The sequence below is a fragment of the Giraffa tippelskirchi genome, chromosome 11 (assembly GCF_054371585.1).
Source record: "Giraffa tippelskirchi isolate mGirTip1 chromosome 11, T2T-mGirTip1v1.2.pri, whole genome shotgun sequence".
NCBI lineage: Eukaryota > Metazoa > Chordata > Mammalia > Artiodactyla > Giraffidae > Giraffa > Giraffa tippelskirchi.
In genome coordinates, this window is record NC_137285.1 from 78,178,836 (window position 1) to 78,202,485 (window position 23,650).

General features: G+C 54.8%; 2 protein-coding genes and 1 long non-coding RNA gene across 4 annotated transcripts in view; 1 reads left to right on the forward strand and 2 right to left on the reverse strand.

Moving 5' to 3' along the window:
• LOC145527776 (uncharacterized) overlaps positions 1-23,650 on the forward strand; it is a 681,763-nt gene that overhangs the window by 237,618 nt on the left and 420,495 nt on the right. Inside the window, exons 32-34 of the long non-coding RNA XR_014069857.1 lie at positions 6,680-6,791; positions 14,315-14,426; positions 21,949-22,060. This is a non-coding gene — a long non-coding RNA (uncharacterized LOC145527776). The remainder of the gene's footprint in view (positions 1-6,679; positions 6,792-14,314; positions 14,427-21,948; positions 22,061-23,650) is intronic.
• LOC145527761 (uncharacterized) lies at positions 1,179-10,622 on the reverse strand. Of its 2 annotated transcripts, none has more exons than XM_081545830.1 (3): positions 10,430-10,622; positions 9,718-10,030; positions 1,179-1,825 (listed from the first exon to the last, which is right to left on the reverse strand). In XM_081545830.1, the coding sequence occupies exons 1-3, from the start codon at positions 10,562-10,564 to the stop codon at positions 1,203-1,205; spliced, it is 1,071 nt and encodes a 356-aa protein (XP_081401956.1). In that variant the 5' UTR covers positions 10,565-10,622; the 3' UTR covers positions 1,179-1,202. The 2 variants fall into 2 exon arrangements, with proteins under 2 accessions (XP_081401956.1, XP_081401957.1); XM_081545831.1 differs by lacking the exon at positions 1,179-1,825 and adding an exon at positions 8,814-9,460 and having other exon boundaries at positions 10,430-10,599.
• Positions 15,571-18,234, reverse strand: LOC145527743 (uncharacterized). The gene is made up of 3 exons (XM_081545811.1): positions 18,065-18,234; positions 17,353-17,665; positions 15,571-17,095 (listed from the first exon to the last, which is right to left on the reverse strand). Exons 1-3 carry the CDS (start codon positions 18,197-18,199, stop codon positions 16,473-16,475), a joined length of 1,071 nt encoding a protein of 356 aa, XP_081401937.1. The 5' UTR covers positions 18,200-18,234; the 3' UTR covers positions 15,571-16,472.

The following is a 23,650-nucleotide window of genomic DNA, read 5'->3' on the forward strand; positions in this document are numbered from 1 at the left end:
CTGGCTGCAACGGAAGACACAGCTGACAGTGAAACAACAGCTTAGATCTGAGAGCCGGAAAGCTCTGTCAAAAGGGACCTCCCTCTTCACACCGTAGAGGCTGTAGGAGCCGCCAGGCTTTCGGAACCAGTGCTGGGGCCAAAATGACTCCACAGCTGTTTTCCTTCCTGGGGAGGGTTCTGGCTCGAGCGGGAATGGCTCAAGTCTCCTAAGGTTCTGAAAGCCCACTGTGTGCAGATTCACGGTACACAGAGAGGAAAAGGTGGAGTCCTACCCTGGAGGTGGTCACAGCTCACGGATGAGCCAGGCAGGCAGGCAGGCAGGGCATGAGAACACCTGAGCTGCCTTCATGAGTGAATGGTGTGGGGGCAGAGGAAGAGAAGCCGGTCTGCTCCCTCGTGTGGTGCCCAGGGCAGGTTGTCCCCAGAGGAAACCCTTACGACGGTGAGGACTATCACTGCTGTTTCCCAAGGGGTTCCGTCGGTGCGTGTCTTCCCCGGAGCGGTCAGGGCGTCTCTCAAGTACACTGGCCATGGGCATTGCCTCTCCTTGGAACTTCCCATGTGTTTCTCTTTTTTATGGAACAGTGATTTTCTAGAGTGGTTCTGGGCCACAAGGATGTTGGGTCATTTTCTAGCCTTCTGTCATGAAGAACGCTTTCCTGGGCATGGGGGTGGTTTGTTGTTCCAGCTCCCTTTCTTGGCTTCTTTTGGGAGCTGGTGCAACAAGAGGAGCTCAGCCTCTGCCTTCTGGCTGAGATGTCACCCTTCAAACAGCAATGCCTGCCTGGAGATAATGATGGCAGTTGCCAAAAGGGCTTCGTTTGGCACATGGTATCTTGAAAGGACGTACACCATCCTTTCAGCTATCAAAGGCTAGTTCAAATGACATAAAAATGAGAACTCTCCAATGGAGTCTTACAGTAGGTGGAGAGTCCGAAAAACACTCCTTCAGTCATTTCACTGAGAGTCATTGATTGGGGACACCAAGAATATAGGAAGGAATGCAGAAAGAAAAGATGAAATTGTGTTCAGGATCGGGGGGAGGGATGAACAGGGCGTGCTTGCCTTGAATCCAGGCTTTGTTGGGGGGTGGGGCATAAAGATCGAACGGGTCTGAAACTACAAAGTGGTGATGGTAACACAGTATCACCAGAGTTACACAACAGTGATCCCAGATTGCAACAATGATGAAAAAGTTTACTAATCCCAACTTAACCAACAAAAATACAGGAAACCATACAAAAAATAAAACATTACCAGAAAGGTGGAAACAAACCAAATGCAAAGCAGTTCAGGGGAAAGGAACTCCATGTCCCCTGGGGGCAGACCGAGTTGCCGGCATCCACGGTGAGCAGACAGGGATGGAGGCTGCAGAGCCGACCGCTCCCCTGGACGTGGTGTTTCCGGCAAGGGCTCTGGGTCTCTGTCCAGAGCGGGGGCTCTTTCTCCCTGCAGGGCTGGGTGAGTGATCGTGGGCATCTGGGTGTTGCGCGGGAGCCAGGGCAGGCTCTCCCTGCCGAGGCGGTGACTCCTCCTCTGCCTCGGGTTCTCTTGCCAAAGCCCGAGCAGGTAGAGGTGCACGTGGAGGTGGAGGTTCTCGCTGAGGGGGTGGGACATCAGTGCCTGGGGCTGGGGGTCCTGCAGGCACGGAGATCCGATCTGCCCGGTGTGCTGGCCAGTACCCAGCTGGCCTGGTGTCTCTGCGAGGGCAAGTCTCGCTTCTCCATCTGCCCTCGGTGGATCCCTGGGTCCTGCACCTGGAGCCACCACCTCTTTAGGGACAGGTCTGGGAAGTGGAGCCTGGTTCCAGTTGGAGGCCAGTGCTAGAGTTGGGGGAGAAGCAAGGTTTGCCCACAGGCCAGCCTTGGCATGTGCGTACCCCGGGACAGAAACCTTCCAAGAGGTTCCCAAAGAATACCCAGCGTCAGATGTCTTTTGGGACTGAAGTGTGCAAGATGGGGGGCGGGGGGTGTGAGGCCAGCGCTTGCTGCAGGCCCAGCAGCAGCTTTCGGGGACTCGTCCCTGTGTAGCTCAGCACCCCTCCCCACACACTCCCGTGCACCAGCCCCAGCGTCCTCACCTCTGTGCTCTGGCGTGCTGGGCTCCAGGTCCTCCTGGTGCCTCAGAGGCCGGGGTTCTCTGGACTCTGGGTCGGAGCCGGGTGTGCTGAGCTCCGTGGCAGCCTCAGACTGGGCCGCCGGCTGTATCCTGGGCGGTCTCTCGGCAGCAGGCCTTCCCCACCTCCGCGTCTCCCCCGGTGGGGCTGATGCCTCCGTGGGCACGCTGACCTGGAGCCTGCACTGGGCCTCACGGGCGGGCGGGTGGTGCTCCGACCCCTCCCTCTGGGAGCTGGATGGGGTGTCCCCGTCCTCGGCCTCATCCCGTGGGAAGCTCTGCAACGACAGTGACCGTCAGCCAGCCATGCTGGGAGTTTTCCGAGCTGGGCCTGGCCAGTGGAGCCGCTGCTTCTGCCTGCTCGAACTTCTCTTCCCAGAAGGGTCAGAGACGTGTGTCTGCTCAGATCCCCACCCGGGAGGAAAGAGACCCATCTGAGGGTGTGAGGTCAGCCTGGCGGGCTGGCGCTGCCCACACTCTCCCCATCCCGCCCAGCCTGCTCTGCCCTGGGGTGTAGACACAACTTGTCCACAGGCTTCTGACCCCACATCCGCCTGGGCTTCCTTGAGGGAGACACAGCCCGAGAAACCCGCATCCCCACACACAGGCAAAGGACCCGGTGTTTCCGGGTGGCATGGGAGAGGTGGCCTGGCCCGGCCTGGGGCTCCCCGTGTTACCTTTCTGTTTCTCCGGGCAAAGGGCCAGAGGCCTCTCGGGGGTGTCCTGAGCCAACGTCGACAGGGTGCCCACGCACACTGCCTGTGAGCTCTCCTGAGGCCCCGGCCTCTGGGCAGGGGCAAACAGCAGAACATCTTGGCAGCAAGTGATCTGGCTGGGGGCTCCTCTCCGCTCTGGAGGCCTGGATACCCGGATTGCGGGTTCTGTTGGGTTCTGTTGCCGGCAGGTGACATCATTTCCTGGGGTTCGTGCTGAGGTCCCTTCCCCAAAACTTCCCAAGGGAATCTCTGGGTTTCTGACTGCTTGATCACCCCCCTTAGGCCATGTGCAGGCACAGTGACACCCACACGGCCCAGCCCACAGCCCTGGGGAGGCCTGGGTTCAGCCAGGGCCTGAGCTCCGAGGACCATGCTGCTCTCAGACCAGGCTCCTTCTTCTCATAAGTGGTGTGGCCCTTGACAACCATATGCCCCTCAGGGTTTCCCCAGTCTCTCCATCTGCAGAGTGGGGGTCATTCTCCCATCTGCTTCCTAGGCCTGTCGGCCTACGAGCAGCTCCATGCCTTTCCACCTGGGGCCGATATCACGTGGAGCTCGTGCGCTGAGACTTCAGAAAGAAAGATTCCATCCAGGGCTGACACAGCACAGAATGGGGCAGAACGAGGCCTGGATGCGCCGTGGTACCCAGGAAAAGGCACTCCCCCTCCTGACTGTTTTGAGACCCCGCATCCAAGTTGGAGGACCGAAAGGAAGACTCGAAGGTCTCCCTCTCTTATAGAAAAGAGTAGCCAACTTTCTGGTCCTCTGTTTCCATTGAGATTCTGTTGAAGTGTCCCAGCTCGGCTTCTGCGGGTGGCTGAGCTTCTACTGGCTCCCTGCGTTCTTGTCTTTTCCTCTCCAAACCTTCCGTCCTTTTCCCCCTTCTGGGGTGGAAGGGCGCTGTCATTGCTTCTACCTTCGAGACAGATTGAGGAAAAGTCTGGACCATCGACTCCTTTCCTCTCTTTGGTTCCGTGTCTCTCTCTGGCTGTGTCCCTCTCTTTTCCTTTCTCAATTCCGTCTGTGTCTTCCTCTTTCTCTCTCGTGTGTGGATGGATGGATGGATGCTAGGGATGCACATGTATATGATTAGATGAGGGTTATGTTTTAGGGATAGGTTAGAGGGAGAGAAAGGCTTTAGGTCAGAGTTGGTCATGGGGGAAGGGTCAAGGGTGGTGGTGGTGTTTCTTGGAATCTGAGTGCTGTGCATTCTTCGTCTCTTTCCATATGAACCCCTTCTCAGATACACCACTTGCAAGGAGTCTCTCGTGTTCCGTTTCCTATCTTTTGCATTTGTGAATGCTTAGCTTCTCTGTTGTGAAGAGGTTCCATTGGATGGAAACCCAGTGGTGTACTTCGTTTACCTCTTTCCCTTACTTGAAGAGACCCATTTCGACCTCCGCCCAGCAAATGGCAAGGAGACTCTGATGTTAAGGAGCCTTTGACCTACGCTTCTTTCTAGCTATCTCATGACATCAGTCTTTAGGGTGAGGTTTTTCCCCGATATTGAGGTGGTATGAGATCAAAACCAATAGCGTTCTTCAGATGTAGCTGTCTGGTTTTCCCATGGACATTGATTGAAGAGGCTTTCCTGTTCCCATTTGGATATTCTCCCCGTCTGTGTCAGAGATGAGTTGACCATGGATGCTGGGGTTTGTTTCTGGACCCTCAACTTTATTCCATCGATCTGGATCTGTGTGTGTTGTTGTATTCCCAATAGCATACTGTCCTGCTGCTGCTGCTGCTGCGGCTAAGTCACTTCAGTCGTGTCTGACTCTGCATGACCCCATGGCCTGCAGCCTACCAGGCTCCTCCGTCCAGGACATTTTCCAGGCAAGAGTACTGGAGTGGGTCGCCATTGCCTTCTCCGATACTCTCCTGAGGATCCTAGTTTGGTCGTCTAATTTCCTTTCACACAACCTTGGATGTCCGTATCGGGGCTTTTTCGTCGGATTGTATTGACAATGTAGGCTCCTTTCTGTTTCCGTACCCCCTTTGCAATTCTTTGTTCGGTGCGAAAATGCATTGGCATTTTGGGAGGAATAGCATGGAAGCTGTGGATTGCCATGTGGGGCTGTGACATGATTTTCCCAATAGGAATTCTTTCAAGCCCTGAGCACAGCTTCTCTTTCCAGTGATTGGTGTGGGCTTGATCTTCCTCCTTCCATCTCTCGCCGTTTTGTGAGAACAGGTCCATCCTTCCCTTCTGGGGTAGATGGACTCGTGGGTATCACTTCAGTGAATGGCATTGGCAGTGGGGGTGATAATTCCCTTCTCATTGGAAGACTTTGCTGTGAGTATTAGAAATGCAAGTGACTTCTCTTCCCCTTCCTCCCTGTCCATGTCTCAGAGCCACCGGGAAACAGAGGCCTCATCCACGGTCACACAGGCCTGAGGGGGTGCAACTAGACTGTTGTTTCTTCAGGCCCTCAGTGCTGGACATCATCCGGGATACTCTGTGTGTGTCTTCCTCCGTCTGGTGTCCCTTCAGACCTTTCCCTAGTTTTCACAGGCTTGTTGTGTTGGCGTTCTTTGTCTGTTTGGAGACACATCCTTGATAAGCTTTGTGTTTCCACTCATTCGTCTCGCGATGTATGACCTGTCTTTTGCTTTTGTCATGAGGTCTTTCCCACAGTAGATATCTTTGATTTTGCAAAGTCCACTGTATTCTCTGGGTTTTTTTTGTGGACTGCCTTTTAGTTTTGTGTGTGAAGACTCAAAGCACGTGTCCGGTTTCTGCTCATTGTTCTTCTAGATTTGTGACAAGTTTTCATGGAAAGTTTGTCTAGGGATAACTGGAAGTGAACTCGGTGTAAGGTGTCAAGTCTCCATCTCCATTCATGTCATCCCCTGCAGTTTCCAATTCCCTGTTCCTGAGTGGTTTTGGAGACCTTGTGGGAAGGTTGGTTGCATTGGAGTTTGCATTTCCACCTTGATTCGATTCACACTGTTCTGCCCTCAGGGACACTGTCAAGGGGGAGTGAGGAGCAGCCTGCACTTCCAGCAGTGACCACACGGTGGGGCGAGTGCTGCTCTCCCCTCTGGGAGCCCCAGGCCACAGGCATCCCAGTGAGGAGCCAGCTCTGTGCTCAGCTGAAAGGAGTTAGTTAGTCTCTCAGGAGCCTCTGAGCCCTTGCCTTTGGATCACCCAGGGTGGGCATTTACTGGGACAGAAAAAATTGCCCTGAATTCCATGGACGGAAGAGCCTGGCTGTGTAGAGTTCGTGAGTTGCCGTGAATCAGACACAACTGAGGACACAAAAATTCAATAGATTAAAACACTTTTTGGGGGTGGGGGGGAGTGAAAGAGGGTGATGTGGGTTTTTTTGTCTTATATAACAGCCAAGGGAAATCTAGTTTAAACCTAAATTCACATAGATGGGAAAGGTATATCTCTCCGTCACCCTATTTAAAAAAAAAAAACCTACTAAACTTTTCTGAAAGTTTATTTAGTAGCTTCCTTGAGCAGTTTACTGTGGAGCATTTTTTTTTTTTTTTCTGTGACATTGGCCTCATTAAAAAGTTCGGTTTGCCTTTACTGGATAATTTTGTTCATTGGTTTCTTAGGGAACCTTGGTAATATTTGAGTTTCCTGGGGAGTATGGTCACATGACCTGGCCCTGGCCAATCGGTGCGTTCCACCTCCCTGGCCACTGTGATTGGCTCCGGGCTGGGGCAGTGCCCAATCGGGGCCCAGGGCCGGGCCTCCCGTTGGAAGCCAGGGGAAGACGAGCTCTCGTCCTGCTGGGGTAGGGGAAGGGGTGGGGCCGGGGCAGGTCAGGCTCCAGCAGTGGGAGGGGCTTGAGGTCCGCCTGCGGCAGTTGGTGACGTTCCTGCTCCCCTCAGGGCAGAGCCGCCGGCCTGAGAATGAGGGCGCTGCTGAGCCCAGGGGCTGGGATGGCCCGTTGCTGCTGTGGTCCCAGAGCTCCACCCGAGACCTGAGGGAAGCCGTCTGCCCGTGAGTCCTCTCCCACTTGTCTGTCAGCTTGTTTGAAGCATGCTGGGTTTTCTGCCCAGCTGGCTAAGGGGAGTCCCTGGAAATGCAAGGGTGTGGGTTTTGGCAGACTTCAGGGAAGACATGCCAGATGAGCCTGGGAGACTCCAGGTTAATCTGGATTCAGGAGATATCTCTTCGGGCCAGCTAGTAATTGTAGGATAAGCCTAATGAGCCTTCAGAGGATGAAGAGAGTAACGTGCCAAGGTAGCAATCGATGTCCTCATTCGAGAGGATGAAGCTGGTGCTCAGAGAAGGGGGGAACTTGGCCACAGCAAGGAGGTGTGCACCCAGACAGGACCCCCCAGATCCGGCCATTGGAGCTCAGGGAGGCCACTGGTGTGGCTTGTCCCTGTGGCAGGGGCCGAGGCAGGCAGCCCACCCTGATTCCTGCGGGGGCCTGACTTGGGAAGTGCCATCTGGTAGCTTTGAGACTCACCAAACCAAATTGCACTGGAGAGAGGAGGGACACCTTCCTTCATCCACCCCCCACCCCCGCCGGATTCCCACATACCCTGACCCCTTTCTCTTGATTTCGGAGCCATTTCCAGAGTCCCGCTCATATGACCTCATTCGAAGTGCACTGTGGACGAGCTGCCATCTGCAGCTGCTACCACAGCAGCCAAGGGCTTTAGCTCCCGACTACCTCCCTTCCTTTGGAACTTGGGGGCCCTCTACTCCCCACTTGCACACCACAGACCTTTGCTGAGGATTGTGGGGACCCTCACTCAGTTTGCAGCACGTTGTAGCCATCCCTGTCCTCCCTTGAAACTCAGCTTGTGAGCTCCTTTGGAGCAGCGTGGCCCACCTGGCTGCAACGGAAGACACAGCTGACAGTGAAACAACAGCTTAGATCTGAGAGCCGGAAAGCTCTGTCAAAAGGGACCTCCCTCTTCACACCGTAGAGGCTGTAGGAGCCGCCAGGCTTTCGGAACCAGTGCTGGGGCCAAAATGACTCCACAGCTGTTTTCCTTCCTGGGGAGGGTTCTGGCTCGAGCGGGAATGGCTCAAGTCTCCTAAGGTTCTGAAAGCCCACTGTGTGCAGATTCACGGTACACAGAGAGGAAAAGGTGGAGTCCTACCCTGGAGGTGGTCACAGCTCACGGATGAGCCAGGCAGGCAGGCAGGCAGGGCATGAGAACACCTGAGCTGCCTTCATGAGTGAATGGTGTGGGGGCAGAGGAAGAGAAGCCGGTCTGCTCCCTCGTGTGGTGCCCAGGGCAGGTTGTCCCCAGAGGAAACCCTTACGACGGTGAGGACTATCACTGCTGTTTCCCAAGGGGTTCCGTCGGTGCGTGTCTTCCCCGGAGCGGTCAGGCCGTCTCTCAGGTACACTGGCCATGGGCATTGCCTCTCCTTGGAACTTCCCATGTGTTTCTCTTTTTTATGGAACAGTGATTTTCTAGAGTGGTTCTGGGCCACAAGGATGTTGGGTCATTTTCTAGCCTTCTGTCATGAAGAACGCTTTCCTGGGCATGGGGGTGGTTTGTTGTTCCAGCTCCCTTTCTTGGCTTCTTTTGGGAGCTGGTGCAACAAGAGGAGCTCAGCCTCTGCCTTCTGGCTGAGATGTCACCCTTCAAACAGCAATGCCTGCCTGGAGATAATGATGGCAGTTGCCAAAAGGGCTTCGTTTGGCACATGGTATCTTGAAAGGACGTACACCGTCCTTTCAGCTATCAAAGGCTAGTTCAAATGACATAAAAATGAGAACTCTCCAATGGAGTCTTACAGTAGGTGGAGAGTCCGAAAAACACTCCTTCAGTCATTTCACTGAGAGTCATTGATTGGGGACACGAAGAATATAGGAAGGAATGCAGAAAGAAAAGATGAAATTGTGTTCAGGATCGGGGGGAGGGATGAACAGGGCGTGCTTGCCTTGAATCCAGGCTTTGTTGGGGGGTGGGGCATAAAGATCGAACGGGTCTGAAACTACAAAGTGGTGATGGTAACACAGTATCACCAGAGTTACACAACAGTGATCCCAGATTGCAACAATGATGAAAAAGTTTACTAATCCCAACTTAAAAAACAAAAATACAGGAAACCATACCAAAAATAAAACATCACCAGAAAGGTGGAAAGAAACCAAATGCAAAGCAGTTCAGGGGAAAGGAACTCCATGTCCCCTGGGGGCAGACCGAGTTGCCGGCATCCACGGTGAGCAGACAGGGATGGAGGCTGCAGAGCCGACCGCTCCCCTGGACGTGGTGTTTCCGGCAAGGGCTCTGGGTCTCTGTCCAGAGCGGGGGCTCTTTCTCCCTGCAGGGCTGGGTGAGTGATCGTGGGCATCTGGGTGTTGCGCGGGAGCCAGGGCAGGCTCTCCCTGCCGAGGCGGTGACTCCTCCTCTGCCTCGGGTTCTCTTGCCAAAGCCCGAGCATGTAGAGGTGCACGTGGAGGTCGAGGTTCTCGCTGAGGGGGTGGGACATCAGTGCCTGGGGCTGGGGGTCCTGCAGGCACGGAGATCCGATCTGCCCGGTGTGCTGGCCAGTACCCAGCTGGCCTGGTGTCTCTGCGAGGGCAAGTCTCGCTTCTCCATCTGCCCTCGGTGGATCCCTGGGTCCTGCACCTGGAGCCACCACCTCTTTAGGGACAGGTCTGGGAAGTGGAGCCTGGTTCCAGTTGGAGGCCAGTGCTAGAGTTGGGGGAGAAGCAAAGTTTGCCCACAGGCCAGCCTTGGCATGTGCGTACCCCGGGACAGAAACCTTCCAAGAGGTTCCCAAAGAATACCCAGCGTCAGATGTCTTTTGGGACTGAAGTGTGCAAGATGGGGGGCGGGGGGTGTGAGGCCAGCGCTTGCTGCAGGCCCAGCAGCAGCTTTCGGGGACTCGTCCCTGTGTAGCTCAGCACCCCTCCCCACACACTCCCGTGCACCAGCCCCAGCGTCCTCACCTCTGTGCTCTGGCGTGCTGGGCTCCAGGTCCTCCTGGTGCCTCAGAGGCCGGGGTTCTCTGGACTCTGGGTCAGAGCCGGGTGTGCTGAGCTCCGTGGCAGCCTCAGACTGGGCCGCCGGCTGTATCCTGGGCGGTGTCTCGGCAGCAGGCCTTCCCCACCTCCGCGTCTCCCCCGGTGGGGCTGATGCCTCCGTGGGCACGCTGACCTGGAGCCTGCACTGGGCCTCACGGGCGGGCGGGTGGTGCTCCGACCCCTCCCTCTGGGAGCTGGATGGGGTGTCCCCGTCCTCGGCCTCATCACGTGGGAAGCTCTGCAACGACAGTGACCGTCAGCCAGCCATGCTGGGAGTTTTCCGAGCTGGGCCTGGCCAGTGGAGCCGCTGCTTCTGCCTGCTCGAACTTCTCTTCCCAGAAGGGTCAGAGACGTGTGTCTGCTCAGATCCCCACCCGGGAGGAAAGAGACCCATCTGAGGGTGTGAGGTCAGCCTGGCGGGCCGGCGCTGCCCACACTCTCCCCATCCCGCCCAGCCTGCTCTCCCCTGGGGTGTGGACACAACTTGTCCACAGGCTTCTGACCCCACATCCGCCTGGGCTTCCTTGAGGGAGACACAGCCCGAGAAACCCGCATCCCCACACACAGGCAAAGGACCCGGTGTTTCCGGGTGGCATGGGAGAGGTGGCCTGGCCCGGCCTGGGGCTCCCCGTGTTACCTTTCTGTTTCTCCGGGCAAAGGGCCAGAGGCCTCTCGGGGGTGTTCTGAGCCAACGTCGACAGGGTGCCCACGCACACTGCCTGTGAGCTCTCCTGAGGCCCCGGCCTCTGGGCAGGGGCAAACAGCAGAACATCTTGGCAGCAAGTGATCTGGCTGGGGGCTCCTCTCCGCTCTGGAGGCCTGGATACCCGGATTGCGGGTTCTGTTGGGTTCTGTTGCCGGCAGGTGACATCATTTCCTGGGGTTCGTGCTGAGGTCCCTTCCCCAAAACTTCCCAAGGGAATCTCTGGGTTTCTGACTGCTCGATCACCCCCCTTAGGCCATGTGCAGGCACAGTGACACCCACACGGCCCAGCCCACAGCCCTGGGGAGGCCTGGGTTCAGCCAGGGCCTGAGCTCCGAGGACCATGCTGCTCTCAGACCAGGCTCCTTCTTCTCATAAGTGGTGTGGCCCTGGACAACCATATGCCCCTCAGGGTTTCCCCAGTCTCTCCATCTGCAGAGTGGGGGTCATTCTCCCATCTGCTTCCTAGGCCTGTCGGCCTACGAGCAGCTCCATGCCTTTCCACCTGGGGCTGATATCACGTGGAGCTCGTGCGCTGAGACTTCAGAAAGAAAGATTCCATCCAGGGCTGACACAGCACAGAATGGGGCAGAACGAGGCCTGGATGTGCCGTGGTACCCAGGAAAAGGCACTCCCCCTCCTGACTGTTTTGAGACCCCGCATCCAAGTTGGAGGACCGAAAGGAAGACTCGAAGGTCTCCCTCTCTTATAGAAAAGAGTAGCCAACTTTCTGGTCCTCTGTTTCCATTGAGATTCTGTTGAAGTGTCCCAGCTCGGCTTCTGCGGGTGGCTGAGCTTCTACTGGCTCCCTGCGTTCTTGTCTTTTCCTCTCCAAACCTTCCGTCCTTTTCCCCCTTCTGGGGTGGAAGGGCGCTGTCATTGCTTCTACCTTCGAGACAGATTGAGGAAAAGTCTGGACCATCGACTCCTTTCCTCTCTTTGGTTCCGTGTCTCTCTCTGGCTGTGTCCCTCTCTTTTCCTTTCTCAATTCCGTCTGTGTCTTCCTCTTTCTCTCTCGTGTGTGGATGGATGGATGGATGCTAGGGATGCACATGTATATGATTAGATGAGGGTTATGTTTTAGGGATAGGTTAGAGGGAGAGAAAGGCTTTAGGTCAGAGTTGGTCATGGGGGAAGGGTCAAGGGTGGTGGTGGTGTTTCTTGGAATCTGAGTGCTGTGCATTCTTCGTCTCTTTCCATATGAACCCCTTCTCAGATACACCACTTGCAAGGAGTCTCTCGTGTTCCGTTTCCTATCTTTTGCATTTGTGAATGCTTAGCTTCTCTGTTGTGAAGAGGTTCCATTGGATGGAAACCCAGTGGTGTACTTCGTTTACCTCTTTCCCTTACTTGAAGAGACCCATTTCGACCTCCGCCCAGCAAATGGCAAGGAGACTCTGATGTTAAGGAGCCTTTGACCTACGCTTCTTTCTAGCTATCTCATGACATCAGTCTTTAGGGTGAGGTTTTTCCCCGATATTGAGGTGGTATGAGATCAAAACCAATAGCGTTCTTCAGATGTAGCTGTCTGGTTTTCCCATGGACATTGATTGAAGAGGCTTTCCTGTTCCCATTTGGATATTCTCCCCGTCTGTGTCAGAGATGAGTTGACCATGGATGCTGGGGTTTGTTTCTGGACCCTCAACTTTATTCCATCGATCTGGATCTGTGTGTGTTGTTGTATTCCCAATAGCATACTGTCCTGCTGCTGCTGCTGCTGCGGCTAAGTCACTTCAGTCGTGTCTGACTCTGCATGACCCCATGGCCTGCAGCCTACCAGGCTCCTCCGTCCAGGACATTTTCCAGGCAAGAGTACTGGAGTGGGTCGCCATTGCCTTCTCCGATACTCTCCTGAGGATCCTAGTTTGGTCGTCTAATTTCCTTTCACACAACCTTGGATGTCCGTATCGGGGCTTTTTCGTCGGATTGTATTGACAATGTAGGCTCCTTTCTGTTTCCGTACCCCCTTTGCAATTCTTTGTTCGGTGCGAAAATGCATTGGCATTTTGGGAGGAATAGCATGGAAGCTGTGGATTGCCATGTGGGGCTGTGACATGATTTTCCCAATAGGAATTCTTTCAAGCCCTGAGCACAGCTTCTCTTTCCAGTGATTGGTGTGGGCTTGATCTTCCTCCTTCCATCTCTCGCCGTTTTGTGAGAACAGGTCCATCCTTCCCTTCTGGGGTAGATGGACTCGTGGGTATCACTTCAGTGAATGGCATTGGCAGTGGGGGTGATAATTCCCTTCTCATTGGAAGACTTTGCTGTGAGTATTAGAAATGCAGGTGACTTCTCTTCCCCTTCCTCCCTGTCCATGTCTCAGAGCCACCGGGAAACAGAGGCCTCATCCACGGTCACACAGGCCTGAGGGGGTGCAACTAGACTGTTGTTTCTTCAGGCCCTCAGTGCTGGACATCATCCGGGATACTCTGTGTGTGTCTTCCTCCGTCTGGTGTCCCTTCAGACCTTTCCCTAGTTTTCACAGGCTTGTTGTGTTGGCGTTCTTTGTCTGTTTGGAGACACATCCTTGATAAGCTTTGTGTTTCCACTCATTCGTCTCGCGATGTATGACCTGTCTTTTGCTTTTGTCATGAGGTCTTTCCCACAGTAGATATCTTTGATTTTGCAAAGTCCACTGTATTCTCTGGGTTTTTTTTGTGGACTGCCTTTTAGTTTTGTGTGTGAAGACTCAAAGCACGTGTCCGGTTTCTGCTCATTGTTCTTCTAGATTTGTGACAAGTTTTCATGGAAAGTTTGTCTAGGGATAACTGGAAGTGAACTCGGTGTAAGGTGTCAAGTCTCCATCTCCATTCATGTCATCCCCTGCAGTTTCCAATTCCCTGTTCCTGAGTGGTTTTGGAGACCTTGTGGGAAGGTTGGTTGCATTGGAGTTTGCATTTCCACCTTGATTCGATTCACACTGTTCTGCCCTCAGGGACACTGTCAAGGGGGAGTGAGGAGCAGCCTGCACTTCCAGCAGTGACCACACGGTGGGGCGAGTGCTGCTCTCCCCTCTGGGAGCCCCAGGCCACAGGCATCCCAGTGAGGAGCCAGCTCTGTGCTCAGCTGAAAGGAGTTAGTTAGTCTCTCAGGAGCCTCTGAGCCCTTGCCTTTGGATCACCCAGGGTGGGCATTTACTGGGACAGAAAAAATTGCCCTGAATTCCATGGACGGAAGAGCCTGGCTGTGTAGAGTTCGTGAGTTGCCGTGAATCAGACACAACTGAGGACACAAAAATTCAATAGATTAAAACACTTTTTGGGGGTGGGGGGGAGTGAAAGAGGGTGATGTGGGTTTTTTTGTCTTATATAACAGCCAAGGGAAATCTAGTTTAAACCTAAATTCACATAGATGGGAAAGGTATATCTCTCCGTCACCCTATTTAAAAAAAAAAAACCTACTAAACTTTTCTGAAAGTTTATTTAGTAGCTTCCTTGAGCAGTTTACTGTGGAGCATTTTTTTTTTTTTTTCTGTGACATTGGCCTCATTAAAAAGTACGGTTTGCCTTTACTGGATAATTTTGTTCATTGGTTTCTTAGGGAACCTTGGTAATATTTGAGTTTCCTGGGGAGTATGGTCACATGACCTGGCCCTGGCCAATCGGTGCGTTCCACCTCCCTGGCCACTGTGATTGGCTCCGGGCTGGGGCAGTGCCCAATCGGGGCCCAGGGCCGGGCCTCCCGTTGGAAGCCAGGGGAAGACGAGCTCTCGTCCTGCTGGGGTAGGGGAAGGGGTGGGGCCGGGGCAGGTCAGGCTCCAGCAGTGGGAGGGGCTTGAGGTCCGCCTGCGGCAGTTGGTGACGTTCCTGCTCCCCTCAGGGCAGAGCCGCCGGCCTGAGAATGAGGGCACTGCTGAGCCCAGGGGCTGGGATGGCCCGTTGCTGCTGTGGTCCCAGAGCTCCACCCGAGACCTGAGGGAAGCCGTCTGCCCGTGAGTCCTCTCCCACTTGTCTGTCAGCTTGTTTGAAGCATGCTGGGTTTTCTGCCCAGCTGGCTAAGGGGAGTCCCTGGAAATGCAAGGGTGTGGGTTTTGGCAGACTTCAGGGAAGACATGCCAGATGAGCCTGGGAGACTCCAGGTTAATCTGGATTCAGGAGATATCTCTTCGGGCCAGCTAGTAATTGTAGGATAAGCCTAATGAGCCTTCAGAGGATGAAGAGAGTAACGTGCCAAGGTAGCAATCGATGTCCTCATTCGAGAGGATGAAGCTGGTGCTCAGAGAAGGGGGGAACTTGGCCACAGCAAGGAGGTGTGCACCCAGACAGGACCCCCCAGATCCGGCCATTGGAGCTCAGGGAGGCCACTGGTGTGGCTTGTCCCTGTGGCAGGGGCCGAGGCAGGCAGCCCACCCTGATTCCTGCGGGGGCCTGACTTGGGAAGTGCCATCTGGTAGCTTTGAGACTCACCAAACCAAATTGCACTGGAGAGAGGAGGGACACCTTCCTTCATCCACCCCCCACCCCCGCCGGATTCCCACATACCCTGACCCCTTTCTCTTGATTTCGGAGCCATTTCCAGAGTCCCGCTCATATGACCTCATTCGAAGTGCACTGTGGACGAGCTGCCATCTGCAGCTGCTACCACAGCAGCCAAGGGCTTTAGCTCCCGACTACCTCCCTTCCTTTGGAACTTGGGGGCCCTCTACTCCCCACTTGCACACCACAGACCTTTGCTGAGGATTGTGGGGACCCTCACTCAGTTTGCAGCACGTTGTAGCCATCCCTGTCCTCCCTTGAAACTCAGCTTGTGAGCTCCTTTGGAGCAGCGTGGCCCACCTGGCTGCAACGGAAGACACAGCTGACAGTGAATCAACAGCTTAGATCTGAGAGCCGGAAAGCTCTGTCAAAAGGGACCTCCCTCTTCACACCGTAGAGGCTGTAGGAGCCGCCAGGCTTTCGGAACCAGTGCTGGGGCCAAAATGACTCCACAGCTGTTTTCCTTCCTGGGGAGGGTTCTGGCTCGAGCGGGAATGGCTCAAGTCTCCTAAGGTTCTGAAAGCCCACTGTGTGCAGATTCACGGTACACAGAGAGGAAAAGGTGGAGTCCTACCCTGGAGGTGGTCACAGCTCACGGATGAGCCAGGCAGGCAGGCAGGCAGGGCATGAGAACACCTGAGCTGCCTTCATGAGTGAATGGTGTGGGGGCAGAGGAAGAGAAGCCGGTCTGCTCCCTCGTGTGGTGCCCAGGGCAGGTTGTCCCCAGAGGAAACCCTTACGACGGTGAGGACTATCACTGCTGTTTCCCAAGGGGTTCCGTCGGTGCGTGTCTTCCCCGGAGCGGTCAGGCCGTCTCTCAAGTACACTGGCCATGGGCATTGCCTCTCCTTGGAACTTCCCATGTGTTTCTCTTTTTTATGGAACAGTGATTTTCTAGAGTGGTTCTGGGCCACAAGGATGTTGGGTCATTTTCTAGCCTTCTGTCATGAAGAACGCTTTCCTGGGCATGGGGGTGGTTTGTTGTTCCAGCTCCCTTTCTTGGCTTCTTTTGGGAGCTGGTGCAACAAGAGGAGCTCAGCCTCTGCCTTCTGGCTGAGATGTCACCCTTCAAACAGCAATGCCTGCCTGGAGATAATGATGGCAGTTGCCAAAAGGGCTTCGTTTGGCACATGGTATCTTGAAAGGACGTACACCATCCTTTCAGCTATCAAAGGCTAGTTCAAATGACATAAAAATGAGAACTCTCCAATGGAGTCTTACAGTAGGTGGAGAGTCCGAAAAACACTCCTTCAGTCATTTCACTGAGAGTCATTGATTGGGGACACCAAGAATATAGGAAGGAATGCAGAAAGAAAAGATGAAATTGTGTTCAGGATCGGGGGGAGGGATGAACAGGGCGTGCTTGCCTTGAATCCAGGCTTTGTTGGGGGGTGCGGCATAAAGATCGAACGGGTCTGAAACTACAAAGTGGTGATGGTAACACAGTATCACCAGAGTTACACAACAGTGATCCCAGATTGCAACAATGATGAAAAAGTTTACTAATCCCAACTTAACCAACAAAAATACAGGAAACCATACAAAAAATAAAACATTACCAGAAAGGTGGAAACAAACCAAATGCAAAGCAGTTCAGGGGAAAGGAACTCCATGTCCCCTGGGGGCAGACCGAGTTGCCGGCATCCACGGTGAGCAGACAGGGATGGAGGCTGCAGAGCCGACCGCTCCCCTGGACGTGGTGTTTCCGGCAAGGGCTCTGGGTCTCTGTCCAGAGCGGGGGCTCTTTCTCCCTGCAGGGCTGGGTGAGTGATCGTGGGCATCTGGGTGTTGCGCGGGAGCCAGGGCAGGCTCTCCCTGCCGAGGCGGTGACTCCTCCTCTGCCTCGGGTTCTCTTGCCAAAGCCCGAGCAGGTAGAGGTGCACGTGGAGGTGGAGGTTCTCGCTGAGGGGGTGGGACATCAGTGCCTGGGGCTGGGGGTCCTGCAGGCACGGAGATCCGATCTGCCCGGTGTGCTGGCCAGTACCCAGCTGGCCTGGTGTCTCTGCGAGGGCAAGTCTCGCTTCTCCATCTGCCCTCGGTGGATCCCTGGGTCCTGCACCTGGAGCCACCACCTCTTTAGGGACAGGTCTGGGAAGTGGAGCCTGGTTCCAGTTGGAGGCCAGTGCTAGAGTTGGGGGAGAAGCAAGGTTTGCCCACAGGCCAGCCTTGGCATGTGCGTACCCCGGGACAGAAACCTTCCAAGAGGTTCCCAAAGAATACCCAGCGTCAGATGTCTTTTGGGACTGAAGTGTGCAAGATGGGGGGCGGGGGGTGTGAGGCCAGCGCTTGCTGCAGGCCCAGCAGCAGCTTTCGGGGACTCGTCCCTGTGTAGCTCAGCACCCCTCCCCACACACTCCCGTGCACCAGCCCCAGCGTCCTCACCTCTGTGCTCTGGCGTGCTGGGCTCCAGGTCCTCCTGGTGCCTCAGAGGCCGGGGTTCTCTGGACTCTGGGTCGGAGCCGGGTGTGCTGAGCTCCGTGGCAGCCTCAGACTGGGCCGCCGGCTGTATCCTGGGCGGTGTCTCGGCAGCAGGCCTTCCCCACCTCCGCGTCTCCCCCGGTGGGGCTGATGCCTGCGTGGGCACGCTGAACTGGAGCCTGCACTGGGCCTCACGGGCGGGCGGGTGGTGCTCCGACCCCTCCCTCTGGGAGCTGGATGGGGTGTCCCCGTCCTCGGCCTCATCCCGTGGGAAGCTCTGCAACGACAGTGACCGTCAGCCAGCCATGCTGGGAGTTTTCCGAGCTGGGCCTGGCCAGTGGAGCCGCTGCTTCTGCCTGCTCGAACTTCTCTTCCCAGAAGGGTCAGAGACGTGTGTCTGCTCAGATCCCCACCCGGGAGGAAAGAGACCCATCTGAGGGTGTGAGGTCAGCCTGGCGGGCCGGCGCTGCCCACACTCTCCCCATCCCGCCCAGCCTGCTCTGCCCCGGGGTGTGGACACAACTTGTCCACAGGCTTCTGACCCCACATCCGCCTGGGCTTCCTTGAGGGAGACACAGCCCGAGAAACTCGCATCCCCACACACAGGCAAAGGACCCGGTGTTTCCGGGTGGCATGGGAGAGGTGGCCTGGCCCGGCCTGGGGCTCCCCGTGTTACCTTTCTGTTTCTCCGGGCAAAGGGCCAGAGGCCTCTCGGGGGTGTCCTGAGCCAACGTCGACAGGGTGCCCACGCACACTGCCTGTGAGCTCTCCTGAGGCCCCGGCCTCTGGGCAGGGGCAAACAGCAGAACATCTTGGCAGCAAGTGATCTGGCTGGGGGCTCCTCTCCGCTCTGGAGGCCTGGATACCCGGATTGCGGGTTCTGTTGGGTTCTGTTGCCGGCAGGTGACATCATTTCCTGGGGTTCGTGCTGAGGTCCCTTCCCCAAAACTTCCCAAGGGAATCTCTGGGTTTCTGACTGCTCGATCACCCCCCTTAGGCCATGTGCAGGCACAGTGACACCCACACGGCCCAGCCCACAGCCCTGGGGAGGCCTGGGTTCAGCCAGGGCCTGAGCTCCGAGGACCATGCTGCTCTCAGACCAGGCTCCTTCTTCTCATAAGTGGTGTGGCCCTTGACAACCATATGCCCCTCAGGGTTTCCCCAGTCTCTCCATCTGCAGAGTGGGGGTCATTCTCCCATCTGCTTCCTAGGCCTGTCGGCCTACGAGCAGCTCCATGCCTTTCCACCTGGGGCCGATATCACGTGGAGCTCGTGCGCTGAGACTTCAGAAAGAAAGATTCCATCCAGGGCTGACACAGCACAGAATGGGGCAGAACGAGGCCTGGATGCGCCGTGGTACCCAGGAAAAGGCACTCCCCCTCCTGACTGTTTTGAGACCCCGCATCCAAGTTGGAGGACCGAAAGGAAGACTCGAAGGTCTCCCTCTCTTATAGAAAAGAGTAGCCAACTTTCTGGTCCTCTGTTTCCATTGAGATTCTGTTGAAGTGTCCCAGCTCGGCTTCTGCGGGTGGCTGAGCTTCTACTGGCTCCCTGCGTTCTTGTCTTTTCCTCTCCAAACCTTCCGTCCTTTTCCCCCTTCTGGGGTGGAAGGGCGCTGTCATTGCTTCTACCTTCGAGACAGATTGAGGAAAAGTCTGGACCATCGACTCCTTTCCTCTCTTTGGTTCCGTGTCTCTCTCTGGCTGTGTCCCTCTCTTTTCCTTTCTCAATTCCGTCTGTGTCTTCCTCTTTCTCTCTCGTGTGTGGATGGATGGATGGATGCTAGGGATGCACATGTATATGATTAGATGAGGGTTATGTTTTAGGGATAGGTTAGAGGGAGAGAAAGGCTTTAGGTCAGAGTTGGTCATGGGGGAAGGGTCAAGGGTGGTGGTGGTGTTTCTTGGAATCTGAGTGCTGTGCATTCTTCGTCTCTTTCCATATGAACCCCTTCTCAGATACACCACTTGCAAGGAGTCTCTCGTGTTCCGTTTCCTATCTTTTGCATTTGTGAATGCTTAGCTTCTCTGTTGTGAAGAGGTTCCATTGGATGGAAACCCAGTGGTGTACTTCGTTTACCTCTTTCCCTTACTTGAAGAGACCCATTTCGACCTCCGCCCAGCAAATGGCAAGGAGACTCTGATGTTAAGGAGCCTTTGACCTACGCTTCTTTCTAGCTATCTCATGACATCAGTCTTTAGGGTGAGGTTTTTCCCCGATATTGAGGTGGTATGAGATCAAAACCAATAGCGTTCTTCAGATGTAGCTGTCTGGTTTTCCCATGGACATTGATTGAAGAGGCTTTCCTGTTCCCATTTGGATATTCTCCCCGTCTGTGTCAGAGATGAGTTGACCATGGATGCTGGGGTTTGTTTCTGGACCCTCAACTTTATTCCATCGATCTGGATCTGTGTGTGTTGTTGTATTCCCAATAGCATACTGTCCTGCTGCTGCTGCTGCTGCGGCTAAGTCACTTCAGTCGTGTCTGACTCTGCATGACCCCATGGCCTGCAGCCTACCAGGCTCCTCCGTCCAGGACATTTTCCAGGCAAGAGTACTGGAGTGGGTCGCCATTGCCTTCTCCGATACTCTCCTGAGGATCCTAGTTTGGTCGTCTAATTTCCTTTCACACAACCTTGGATGTCCGTATCGGGGCTTTTTCGTCGGATTGTATTGACAATGTAGGCTCCTTTCTGTTTCCGTACCCCCTTTGCAATTCTTTGTTCGGTGCGAAAATGCATTGGCATTTTGGGAGGAATAGCATGGAAGCTGTGGATTGCCATGTGGGGCTGTGACATGATTTTCCCAATAGGAATTCTTTCAAGCCCTGAGCACAGCTTCTCTTTCCAGTGATTGGTGTGGGCTTGATCTTCCTCCTTCCATCTCTCGCCGTTTTGTGAGAACAGGTCCATCCTTCCCTTCTGGGGTAGATGGACTCGTGGGTATCACTTCAGTGAATGGCATTGGCAGTGGGGGTGATAATTCCCTTCTCATTGGAAGACTTTGCTGTGAGTATTAGAAATGCAGGTGACTTCTCTTCCCCTTCCTCCCTGTCCATGTCTCAGAGCCACCGGGAAACAGAGGCCTCATCCACGGTCACACAGGCCTGAGGGGGTGCAACTAGACTGTTGTTTCTTCAGGCCCTCAGTGCTGGACATCATCCGGGATACTCTGTGTGTGTCTTCCTCCGTCTGGTGTCCCTTCAGACCTTTCCCTAGTTTTCACAGGCTTGTTGTGTTGGCGTTCTTTGTCTGTTTGGAGACACATCCTTGATAAGCTTTGTGTTTCCACTCATTCGTCTCGCGATGTATGACCTGTCTTTTGCTTTTGTCATGAGGTCTTTCCCACAGTAGATATCTTTGATTTTGCAAAGTCCACTGTATTCTCTGGGTTTTTTTTGTGGACTGCCTTTTAGTTTTGTGTGTGAAGACTCAAAGCACGTGTCCGGTTTCTGCTCATTGTTCTTCTAGATTTGTGACAAGTTTTCATGGAAAGTTTGTCTAGGGATAACTGGAAGTGAACTCGGTGTAAGGTGTCAAGTCTCCATCTCCATTCATGTCATCCCCTGCAGTTTCCAATTCCCTGTTCCTGAGTGGTTTTGGAGACCTTGTGGGAAGGTTGGTTGCATTGGAGTTTGCATTTCCACCTTGATTCGATTCACACTGTTCTGCCCTCAGGGACACTGTCAAGGGGGAGTGAGGAGCAGCCTGCACTTCCAGCAGTGACCACACGGTGGGGCGAGTGCTGCTCTCCCCTCTGGGAGCCCCAGGCCACAGGCATCCCAGTGAGGAGCCAGCTCTGTGCTCAGCTGAAAGGAGTTAGTTAGTCTCTCAGGAGCCTCTGAGCCCTTGCCTTTGGATCACCCAGGGTGGGCATTTACTGGGACAGAAAAAATTGCCCTGAATTCCATGGACGGAAGAGCCTGGCTGTGTAGAGTTCGTGAGTTGCCGTGAATCAGACACAACTGAGGACACAAAAATTCAATAGATTAAAACACTTTTTGGGGGTGGGGGGGAGTGAAAGAGGGTGATGTGGGTTTTTTTGTCTTCTATAACAGCCAAGGGAAATCTAGTTTAAACCTAAATTCACATAGATGGGAAAGGTATATCTCTCCGTCACCCTATTTAAAAAAAAAAAACCTACTAAACTTTTCTGAAAGTTTATTTAGTAGCTTCCTTGAGCAGTTTACTGTGGAGCATTTTTTTTTTTTTTCTGTGACATTGGCCTCATTAAAAAGTACGGTTTGCCTTTACTGGATAATTTTGTTCATTGGTTTCTTAGGGAACCTTGGTAATATTTGAGTTTCCTGGGGAGTATGGTCACATGACCTGGCCCTGGCCAATCGGTGCGTTCCACCTCCCTGGCCACTGTGATTGGCTCCGGGCTGGGGCAGTGCCCAATCGGGGCCCAGGGCCGGGCCTCCCGTTGGAAGCCAGGGGAAGACGAGCTCTCGTCCTGCTGGGGTAGGGGAAGGGGTGGGGCCGGGGCAGGTCAGGCTCCAGCAGTGGGAGGGGCTTGAGGTCCGCCTGCGGCAGTTGGTGACGTTCCTGCTCCCCTCAGGGCAGAGCCGCCGGCCTGAGAATGAGGGCGCTGCTGAGCCCAGGGGCTGGGATGGCCCGTTGCTGCTGTGGTCCCAGAGCTCCACCCGAGACCTGAGGGAAGCCGTCTGCCCGTGAGTCCTCTCCCACTTGTCTGTCAGCTTGTTTGAAGCATGCTGGGTTTTCTGCCCAGCTGGCTAAGGGGAGTCCCTGGAAATGCAAGGGTGTGGGTTTTGGCAGACTTCAGGGAAGACATGCCAGATGAGCCTGGGAGACTCCAGGTTAATCTGGATTCAGGAGATATCTCTTCGGGCCAGCTAGTAATTGTAGGATAAGCCTAATGAGCCTTCAGAGGATGAAGAGAGTAACGTGCCAAGGTAGCAATCGATGTCCTCATTTGAGAGGATGAAGCTGGTGCTCAGAGAAGGGGGGAACTTGGCCACAGCAAGGAGGTGTGCACCCAGACAGGACCCCCCAGATCCGGCCATTGGAGCTCAGGGAGGCCACTGGTGTGGCTTGTCCCTGTGGCAGGGGCCGAGGCAGGCAGCCCACCCTGATTCCTGCGGGGGCCTGACTTGGGAAGTGCCATCTGGTAGCTTTGAGACTCACCAAACCAAATTGCACTGGAGAGAGGAGGGACGCCTTCCTTCATCCACCCCCCACCCCCGCCGGATTCCCACATACCCTGACCCCTTTCTCTTGATTTCGGAGCCATTTCCAGAGTCACGCTCATATGACCTCATTCGAAGTGCACTGTGGACGAGCTGCCATCTGCAGCTGCTACCACAGCAGCCAAGGGCTTTAGCTCCCGACTACCTCCCTTCCTTTGGAACTTGGGGGCCCTCTACTCCCCACTTGCACACCACAGACCTTTGCTGAGGATTGTGGGGACCCTCACTCAGTTTGCAGCACGTTGTAGCCATCCCTGTCCTCCCTTGAAACTCAGCTTGTGAGCTCCTTTGGAGCAGCGTGGCCCACCTGGCTGCAACGGAAGACACAGCTGACAGTGAAACAACAGCTTAGATCTGAGAGCCGGAAAGCTCTGTCAAAAGGGACCTCCCTCTTCACACCGTAGAGGCTGTAGGAGCCGCCAGGCTTTCGGAACCAGTGCTGGGGCCAAAATGACTCCACAGCTGTTTTCCTTCCTGGGGAGGGTTCTGGCTCGAGCGGGAATGGCTCAAGTCTCCTAAGGTTCTGAAAGCCCACTGTGTGCAGATTCACGGTACACAGAGAGGAAAAGGTGGAGTCCTACCCTGGAGGTGGTCACAGCTCACGGATGAGCCAGGCAGGCAGGCAGGCAGGGCATGAGAACACCTGAGCTGCCTTCATGAGTGAATGGTGTGGGGGCAGAGGAAGAGAAGCCGGTCTGCTCCCTCGTGTGGTGCCCAGGGCAGGTTGTCCCCAGAGGAAACCCTTACGACGGTGAGGACTATCACTGCTGTTTCCCAAGGGGTTCCGTCGGTGCGTGTCTTCCCCGGAGCGGTCAGGGCGTCTCTCAAGTACACTGGCCATGGGCATTGCCTCTCCTTGGAACTTCCCATGTGTTTCTCTTTTTTATGGAACAGTGATTTTCTAGAGTGGTTCTGGGCCACAAGGATGTTGGGTCATTTTCTAGCCTTCTGTCATGAAGAACGCTTTCCTGGGCATGGGGGTGGTTTGTTGTTCCAGCTCCCTTTCTTGGCTTCTTTTGGGAGCTGGTGCAACAAGAGGAGCTCAGCCTCTGC